Source organism: Henckelia pumila, chromosome 1 (genome assembly GCF_033568475.1).
Source record: "Henckelia pumila isolate YLH828 chromosome 1, ASM3356847v2, whole genome shotgun sequence".
Lineage (NCBI taxonomy): Eukaryota > Viridiplantae > Streptophyta > Magnoliopsida > Lamiales > Gesneriaceae > Henckelia > Henckelia pumila.
In genome coordinates, this window is record NC_133120.1 from 91178260 (window position 1) to 91187559 (window position 9300).

At 30.9% G+C, this 9300-nt stretch overlaps 2 protein-coding genes across 4 annotated transcripts; both read left to right on the forward strand.

Annotated features, from left to right (window-relative positions):
• Positions 1–1083: 1083 nt before the first annotated feature.
• On the forward strand, positions 1084–6785 carry LOC140876083 (endoplasmin homolog). 3 transcript variants are annotated; one of them, XR_012148660.1, is made up of 11 exons: positions 1084–1405; positions 2630–2696; positions 3316–3416; positions 3520–3627; positions 4008–4161; positions 4254–4333; positions 4687–4798; positions 4937–5043; positions 5182–5395; positions 5881–6061; positions 6651–6785. XR_012148660.1 is itself a non-coding variant. In XM_073279935.1 (9 exons), exons 7-9 carry the CDS (start codon positions 4741–4743, stop codon positions 5305–5307), a joined length of 291 nt encoding a protein of 96 aa, XP_073136036.1. In that variant the 5' UTR covers positions 1084–1405; positions 2630–2696; positions 3316–3416; positions 3520–3627; positions 4008–4161; positions 4254–4333; positions 4687–4740; the 3' UTR covers positions 5308–5706. The 3 variants fall into 3 exon arrangements, 1 of the variants encoding a protein (XP_073136036.1); XR_012148659.1 differs by lacking the exon at positions 6651–6785 and having other exon boundaries at positions 5881–6221; XM_073279935.1 differs by lacking the exons at positions 5881–6061; positions 6651–6785 and having other exon boundaries at positions 5182–5706.
• LOC140868499 (endoplasmin homolog) lies at positions 3823–4414 on the forward strand. The gene is made up of 4 exons (XM_073272923.1): positions 3823–3899; positions 4008–4161; positions 4265–4333; positions 4397–4414. The coding sequence occupies exons 1-4, from the start codon at positions 3823–3825 to the stop codon at positions 4412–4414; spliced, it is 318 nt and encodes a 105-aa protein (XP_073129024.1).
• Positions 6786–9300: the final 2515 nt, after the last annotated feature.

Here is a 9300-nt window from a genome sequence, read left to right on the forward strand (position 1 = left end):
CATATCAATCTTTGAAATAGAATATATATGTTTCCTTTTTAATAGGTGTAGTTTTGTAATACATGTAAATAGGTGTTACACACGGGAGAATCTTTTAAATAAAGAATGTCACTTGTAACCTAATCCAGGGTTTTCACACAAAAAAAAAACTCTGCGATTAGCGATGCTTTTATTAATCGTTTATTAATCGTAAAATCGTCACTACTTTGAAATTAACGTTTTTGCGATGATTTTTTTATCAGTTGAGGTTTATTTCGTTGCAAAAATCAACAACGGTTTTCCAAATGCGTCGCTAACTTTTGCGACCAGGTTATAAATTTGGTCGCAATTTGCGACATAATTTTGTTTGATGACGGTCAATTAGCTAGCAAACCAGCCTTTGTAGTGCAAGTGTGTGTGCAAGTCTTTTAAGTGAGAACAAGAGAGCTTTGACAATGTTTTGTATTGTTTTTCAAGTTGATAATTTACAAATGAGGGCTTTCACTCTTTTATAGTAGTGACTTCCTAAAATGAATGGCTAGCTAAGATCGCTTTGATCCGACGTTGGAGATTAAGTCTCCATAAGCTTCTAACATCTACACAAGTCTAGATGTTCCTTCTACATGATTGTATACAATTGTATATATACAAGTGAATTCTAGAGTTCTAGAGCATGAATAATATAGCGAGTTATAGAATTTATGCAACTTCTACCATGCACCACACTTTAGAGTTTTCCAGAATATGCGTGCACTACAAGAAAAATGCACAAACACAACACTTAAAAGACAATGCTTTTAACAAAAAGGGTTGTCTTTTTTTAAAAGACAACGCTTTTAGTGAAAAGCGTTGTCGTTATATGTTTTTTGTTCATCAAAGACAACGCTTATTTTAAAAAGCGTTGTCAATAAGCATTTTTTTGGGTCAAAGACAACGCTTTTAAAAGTGTTGTCTATGAGCGTTTTTTTCCCCATGTATCACAACACTTTTTAAAAAGTGTTGTAGAAAAAAATATTATTTTTATTTAAAATAAAACATAAAATAAATAATATTTCCTTAGCCAATTAGATCCCCAAATCTCAGACCCCTTCTCTCGATCGCGATTTCTTCTTCCGACATATCCCTTAGCTCCTTTTTCTCTCTTTAAATTCAAAATCCCACCTCGATTTATGGCTTCGATTTTTTCTCGATTCTTCAAACGATTTTTGAAGTGACTCCGACGATGAATTGGTTGACACCTCGCAATGTTCTCGCTCGAGCCGTCGGTAAGCCCACCTCGCATCTTCACTACAGGTGAATACCAATCCCTTAGTTTTGTGGTTCAAAATTTGTTCCAGTTCTGCGACGAACAACAGATTCATCAGTTGGTTACATCGTTCACTGAGGATCCCGCTATGTTCATATCGGCCTGTCTTGAGCCTCTAGGGTATGTTTAGAACTCGACTACTGTATTTCTCCCTTGAATGTATAACTCTGATTTCTGGATTTTCGATTTTCTTTGCTTTATTGATAAAGTCTAACCTTACAACGATTTCATCAAATTTAACTTTCTCCATCAAACCCTCTGTAAATCTTCAATCAAAGCAATTTGCAGCATTCATTATGTGAAAAACTGTATGTACTGCTGGATTCAACATTGTCCTCTGTTTTTGTCATTTGATAAAACAACCATTAATTTCACTATTGATCTTTGATACTCTAATCAAACCGATGATTGACTGTAACTATGTTATATGCCATTGATTTTTCTGTTTAACGCGTGTCGCATGCTCTAATCAATTGTAAAATTTGTAGCAGCACATAGATTTGTCATTTTCAGTAGATGTCACCAAATTTTGTTACGGCTTCTCTCTCCATGAAGCAATTGAGGGTGGTATGTTTGGCTTTGTTTTCACTGCTTCCAGTGATCTGTTTTGAAAAAATGATTTATTTTTTTTCCTTTTGAAAAAGTATTAGGAAATGAAGTGTATGTTTGGTTTTGATTGTCTTTTAAAAAAACTTAATAGTGGTCAAATCATTTGGTAATTGATCTTTTAATGGTATGTTGATTTTTGTATGTTTATTGTGTTATAACATTTTATAATTTCATATAATGTAACAACGTTGTATTTTTTAGGAAATATGGAAATAAAAGTCAATCTGAAAATGAGTTTTTAGAAAATGATATGAACATAAGATGGTGGGCTTTGCTTTTCTAGATGAGAATTGGTTTTATAGAACAAAATTAAACGTATATTAGAAAATTGGTCTTTAGAAAATATTAGTTGAGTGTGACCTTGGTGAGGTTATTTTCAGTAGCAACTTTCTTACGAAGATTTTTTAAAATTAACTTGGATTGATATAACGTTGTTGGTCATGGTAGTTTGAGGAGAGGAGGATGCAATTCAATAGAGATTGAATCGACGATTTAGAGATGGTTGATATTGAGGCTTTGGTTGGGGTTGGTGGAATGACATTTGGTGGCAGAAGCCAACACTGTTGACATTTTGTTACCATAAATATTACATTAGAGTTGCATTGGCATTCATTCAGGATCCATTGGATCCTTATGGAGATATCATAAATTGTGATTGCAAGCGGAGTCTGTGGGAGTGTCTTTTTTTGCTTATGTTCCTAGGCATTAACCTGCCATTATTTATTGGTGTCACAGGCAATTGCTGACTTGACAAAAGCATTGGAATTTGAGCCAAACTCAGTGGACATATTGCATGAAAGGGGTATTTATGATGACTCGATATTTTATGCTATTGTTTTATGATTTGTTTCATATTACCTCCAGCCTTTATCATTTTCTTAAAGATCATGGTATTTCAAATTAAATTAATTTAACCAGTGTTCCTGGCTATCTCTACAAATCTGGCAAAGGCCAAGTGTATGGTTGTGGATGGGGAAAAAGAGATCATAACATTTATTTTCAGAACAAGTTAATAACTTATTTGAAATTTATGATGGAGAAGAGACATACAATAAACGTTATTTGAAAGTTCTAAGCAACAATTTAACACAGAAGCACACAAATTTTAACATCAGAAGAGACAAAATACAACAGAACTCCCATCAGCAACAAAATTTAGAAATTTCAAATATTTTGCAAAAGAAATATTATAGGGCTTCACAATTTGTATGGACGCATACTGTTGCATTGCAACTAAAAACTGGCCGATTTCTGCTTAACATTGTTAGGACACCGGCATCTAGACCTGTTTCTTGCATATTGTGCTTATCGTGAAAGATGAAGGCTCCTTTATTTTTCTTTAATATTATTTTTTCCCTCTTTAATTGCTTGTTACTTTGCTACATGTTACAGAAGTAATCATGTAATAAAATACTTTGCAGGTATTGTAAATTTTAAATTTAAGGATTATGAAGCTGCTGTTAATGACTTAACTGCATGTGTAAATGTTGACTCAGATAACAAATCTGCATACACTTACCTGGTCAGTCCAATACAACTAAGCTTCAGTTGTTACTTTTGTTTAGCAAAGTAAATGGCTTACACAAAAATGTGTAGTGATAAATTGCATCTGGTTTGTTTCATAGGGTTTGTCTCTATCCTCACTTGGTGAATATAAAAGAGCTGAAGAGGCACACCTGAAAGCAATCCAAATCGATCAAAATTTCCTTGAGGCTTGGACTCATCTTACACAGGTATCAATGAGTGAACATGTAGTTGTATATGCTTTCTTACCTATCTTTTGCAATGAATGATTCACAACTTATGTGGCATACTCTCAGAAAGCAAATAAATATCTTAATCTTTCTGCAAGTAGATAGCCTAGAATTGAAACAAACTCAGTGCCTCCTTTTCATCTGTGTTTCTAAACTTTGGAAACTATGTTGCTAATGCACACGGCAAAAGTGGAAGATAAGATTGGAGCTATTCCCCATGGATTATCTACAGATTCTAATGTTTTTAAGAGGTGTTTTGAAATACCATCTTCATGTTTCATTCAAATGATGTTTGTCACTTTAAAACTATCAATAATCAATCTATATTTTTGGGTGTGTGATTTGCTGCTGTTATTCAGAGAATGTGAGTCCATATCAAGGAAAACTATTCGTGCCGATGCTGAGAAGTATCAATTCCAGGATGAAGTTTCACTGCTTATGGACATCATTATCAACTCGCTTTACAACAATAAGGATATTTTCTTGAGAGAGTTGATCTCAAATGCCTCTAATGTGAGCTTTTGTTGTTCCCCTTTGTTTGATGTTATTTACATCAACTTCGCTGGAAAGAGCTTGTGTTTGATGTATGTTTGTTGCTGATTTAGCACTGGACAAGATTAGATTCCTGTCACTCACCGACAAAGAAATTTTGGGTGAAGGTGATGATACAAAGCTTGAGATTCAGGTTCGTGATTTATTGGTTTTAGTTTAGTCAATTTTGCTAAATTTTTCGTTTAGCATTTTGTAGGAAGCTTTTAAGCATTAGATTATGGTATTACTGATGCATGGAATAATTTTTCCAATGTTGTAAAGAATAATTTTTCAGATTTTCATGAAAGTACTCTGGAGTCTGTTAAGTGGCTGTATTAGAATTTTATAGACATCATATTTCTTGATTATGTATTGACTGCTTGTTGAGTGTTGTAATCATAAAGATTTCTCGTGGAATTTTAAGTTGTTTTATCAGATTGTATAATAAACTCTTTTTTCTGAAAATTAATGGACATGACTTATTATGAACAAAATGAACAAATGCAGATTACATTGGACAAAGAGAAGAAAACAGTTTCAATTCATGACAGAGGTATTGGAATGACAAAGGAGGATTTGATCAAGAATTTGGGAACCATTGCCAAATCTGGAACTTCAGGTGTGTGTATGTTTGTTTGTATCTTGTATTCGTGTATGATGGCTCAACAGTTGATTTTACTTTTACTTGAAAGCATTTACAGATCGGATTTTCCTTGTTTTTAACTTTCAATGACCTTTTTCTATACAACATTTGTAGACAAAATGCAGACCAGTGGAGATCATAACCTTATTGGGCAATTTGGTGTTGGATTTTACTCCGTATATCTTGTGGCTGACTACGTTGAAGTGATTAGCAAACATAATGTATGCCAAGTACTTTATCGATCGATCGAATCAGTATTTCTGGACTTAGTTGCTTTAGTTTTGTTGCTCGATGGATCCAAGTTTTAATTGAATTTGAGGTGTGGGTTGTGTAATTATATATTTGTTTAATTTATGTAGAAATTAAGGTTCTACAGTTATGGATCGGCCGATTTTGAAGACAACGGTGGAGAAGGCGGCCTCGAGTCTAGCTACTGGGATATTTTGTGGTTCCATAGCTGCTTTGATCACTCTGCCCCTTGTTGAGGAGTAGGGAGGGGCTGCGATTCATTCAGCAAAGATGCTGGGACATTATGGGTGGAAAGTTGTTGCAGCTAATGCGACCTTTGCTATGGTAAGGTTGTCACTCGAGAAATAACGAAAGAAACAAGACATTATTAATTTGTCAGTTGGTGCTGTATGTTTCAATTTCGCAGGTGGAGCTTTTGTTTTTATTGATTTATCTTAATTAATTAGTTGATGAACAGTACTGAGGTTAATTAATTGTATATGAAATGATTATATATCCTTGTTGGGTGGCTGTGTGAGATTCTTTGACTGTTTAAATAAATATTGTTAATTAATTTACCTCATCTAATTACGGATTTGTGTACGTGTATAGATACAGTGATTCATTCATTTATGTTAACTCTCCTTCTTCATGCCTATTATCTTATTTTACATGCGCTTATATAATAATACTCTTCTAGACAGGAGTCCTCCATGCATGTTCATTAATATTGTATATAATTCATTGTATAGCAATCATGTTTGATTTCTTTATATACAAAAGAACATTCATTTAAAAGTGTGTGTGCTGTATAAATATGCTTATTCCAGGTTAAGGAACACAGCATTACCTACAAGAATGAGGATGGAATCATTGGGAAAATTTAATTTCTCAACTAGCAAACTTATCACGTTTTTAAGGTCCAGTGCATCTCCCAGGAGCTCATACTCCTAGTTCTTGTGACCGACTCCACAGAGGAACGCATGCTTCCCTCTCGGAGGTTGGTTTGAGGTAGCGCCAGAAATATCCAAACTCTCAGTTATAAATTTTCTATTACTGCATGTATATTTTCTCATACATCTCAAGGGGTTTCCTATTACAAATTTAATTGAACAAATCCCTCGCTTGTGGTGATGTTACGCCTTGCGAGTTTTTACACTACTGTGATATATAATAGTCCAGACACGCATTTATCCTCATCATAATTAACTTGTACTGAATGTTTGATGTTCGCCCATTTTTCTTGAATTACATATTGATCCCTTTGGTAGCAGTCAACTGGAAAATATTTTACAGTATATAATGATTTATTTAAATCTTTACTTGGTGATAAAACTGCATTCTTTGTTGGGCTCTTGTGCCAATATGATCTCAATGAGGTGTGGGGCTTCTCGGTTGACATTTGTCAGGATTCTTTCCTGTTCTGGAACTTCCTTATGTTCCATGTTTGTTGTGACTCTGAAGCACTCTGTATTTAGGTTTTTTTATGTTGCGACTTTGTAACTAAGCTTAATTTTTATGCTTTAGGATTCTTATGATTTAAAATTTTTTCGTGAATATATATACTCTGAAGAAATTGCTGATACAAATTGATCTACAGGTGCGTAGGATTTCAGCTTGTGAAACTATGAGATCAGCAACTACCAATTGCAGATTCATCCATTCAGTTTTATTTCTTTTCTTTTTAAAAATTTTTTTTAAAAAAGGATCGTATTCGTATATTTTACAATTGAAATTTGTACGAGGCTATGAACGTTTAAAGATTTCATGAAAGTGATTAGAGTACAAATTTTAAAGCGTAAAGTACATGTATTTCTAATTTCATTTCCTTCCATCTTTTTTTCTCCCTTCGATTTTTATGAAACCTTTTAGTTTTATAAGTTGAAATCAAAATAAACTTTTCTTTTTTTGAAAAAAAAGAAAAAGAAATCAAAATAAATTTTAAAAGTTAAAAATTCCATTTTTTAAAATTTTGACAGTTGAAATTTTTCAAAATGATTTTTTTAGTTTTAATACATAATTTATACAATTAACTATAATATTAAATTATAGAAAAAGATAAGCAAAAAAGTGATAACATTGTTTAATTTTAAAATAGGTGCACACGTCGATACAAAAGTGAGTAAAAACTAATAGAATAACTCTATTTGTACCTAGAGTATTTGTATTAAGGGTAATGCTACATGCAAATGTTACACGTTGAGTTATAAATTAGACTTGAAATTACATGATTATCCCTGAATTTTATTTGAATTTTTTTTTTCAAAAATGCATATAGGATAATAATGTAATTTCAAATGCAATGTGTAACCCAACGTGTAACCACTCAGTGTACATGTAACATTACCCCTTACAAAAAGGCTTACACGTTCTATTAAATTAGGAAAGTGTATCAAAGTTTTTTAAAATATCTTTATTTTCAACCTACAATTATTTGTCTTGTTCAAAAAAACTCTTAACAAAAAAATTATTATTTATTGTGTAGTATTAGGGGTGTCAAAATTGAACCCGATACCAGTTGACAGATAATTATCGAATTAATTTGAGATTCAGGTTAGACCCGAAATATTAGAATTTTTTAAATTTTCAACAAAATATTTAAATAACCATAATAATAATCAATATATTTTGATTTAAATACATAATAACAAATCTCACTTATATAATTCTATATAATTTAAATTTGAAAGTTCAATCGTACAAAGTTTAAAATATACTTAATACACAAAATAAAAATTATTTTTAAAAAACAATATTTTACAAGATAATTATTACATTTTGAAAATCTATGATACAATATACAATAATTGTTTTCAAACATGCAATATATAAAAATATAGTAAATATTTCTTAATTCTATAAATAAGTAAAAAAAAAATTTAAAAATTTCTCAAATCAAATCCGAATAAATCAATAACGACCTACTCGAACTCGATCAATCCAAACCTAATGATTTGATTTTTTATTTTGTTTTTTAACAAAATAATTAATTATTGCACATAATAATAAATAAATATATTTTAATTTAAATACATAATAATAAAATCTCACTTATATATGATGTAAATTTGAAAGTTTAATTTTAAAATTTTAAAATATATTTACTAAAAAAAATAAACAATTATTATTTTTGTTGAACTCAGTAAATAATTATATTTTCATAATTATATTTTAAAATTTTATAAAATATTTATTTTTTTTTGAATCAGTAAAATTAATTCTATAAGTAAGTGATAAAAAATAATAATATTTTTGTTAAAAGATTTTTTTAGCAAGACAAATAATTAATTGTAGATTGAAAAGAATTTTTTTTTAACAAAAAAATTGAGATATTTTCCTAATTTAATAGGGCGTGTAACCATCTATGTAAGACTGCAAAAATATTTCAAAATAAATTCACAAGAGTCTATGAAAATATTTACAATTGTAGAATGATATAAATATTATAAAAATCAATCAACTCCACATAAATCTATTATTTTAAAAAAATCATTAAAACTATGCAATGAATACATCCTACATCCTATATCTTTATAGTTTTTGGCCTTGGTATTTCTTAATTTTGTACAGCAATAGATGTGGTTATTTAAAGGGGGGAAATTCTCAAAGTAAGTTTCGTAACTCTCATTTTGTCATATTAGAAGATACATGTGTTGGGGATTATTCTATGTTTTATCGAGATAGAAGTGGTATTTTTGATGCATTTTTGTACAAAATGTTTGGTCTGAATTCAAAATAAATAATGTAAGGTTTTTAGTGGATAAAAAATCTTCGTAACATATAATGAAGCGCTCTAACCTCAGCGAATCTGCATACTTCGAATAGGAAAAGTTCCAATATTTCCCTAGAATGCAAGAGATTTTGTTTGCACAGACTGTGATTAGACACACTAATTAAAGATTGTAATTAGATTTATGGATTTTATAGAACGATGGTGTTGTGCAGGGATTGGACCTAACTGATGAGTGATGAAATTAAACGATGGACCTAAGATTGTAATCCAACGATGGTGCTGTGCAAAATACCGAATCCAAAACCATAAATCTCGTTTTCATGCAAAAATCTAAATTAATAGTTTATGAATAAATAAAGAAATTTAAGTTTTACCAACATTGTAAGAAACTCAACTACGTAACCAGTGGAAAATATGATGCGCATATCCGCATATGACATTTAAAGAAAAATAGACATGATAAAATCTGAAAAATGAAGTTAGTGCATTACAAAACCAAAATTAAAAAGTTAATGTC

What these genes read in the sequence shown, in the direction of transcription:
- LOC140876083 (XM_073279935.1), top strand. Translation starts at nt 4,741, where the DNA reads ATGACAAAGGAGGATTTGATCAAGAATTTGGGAACCATTGCCAAATCT. An exon ending in TGCCAAATCTGGAACTTCAG is followed by an intron (nt 4,799 to 4,936) that starts GTGTGTGTATGT and finishes CAACATTTGTAG; the next exon opens with ACAAAATGCAGACCAGTGGA. An exon ending in AAGTGATTAGCAAACATAAT is followed by an intron (nt 5,044 to 5,181) that starts GTATGCCAAGTA and finishes TAATTTATGTAG; the next exon opens with AAATTAAGGTTCTACAGTTA.
- LOC140868499 (XM_073272923.1), top strand. Translation starts at nt 3,823, where the DNA reads ATGCACACGGCAAAAGTGGAAGATAAGATTGGAGCTATTCCCCATGGA. An exon ending in GATTCTAATGTTTTTAAGAG is followed by an intron (nt 3,900 to 4,007) that starts GTGTTTTGAAAT and finishes GCTGTTATTCAG; the next exon opens with AGAATGTGAGTCCATATCAA. An exon ending in TGATCTCAAATGCCTCTAAT is followed by an intron (nt 4,162 to 4,264) that starts GTGAGCTTTTGT and finishes GCACTGGACAAG; the next exon opens with ATTAGATTCCTGTCACTCAC.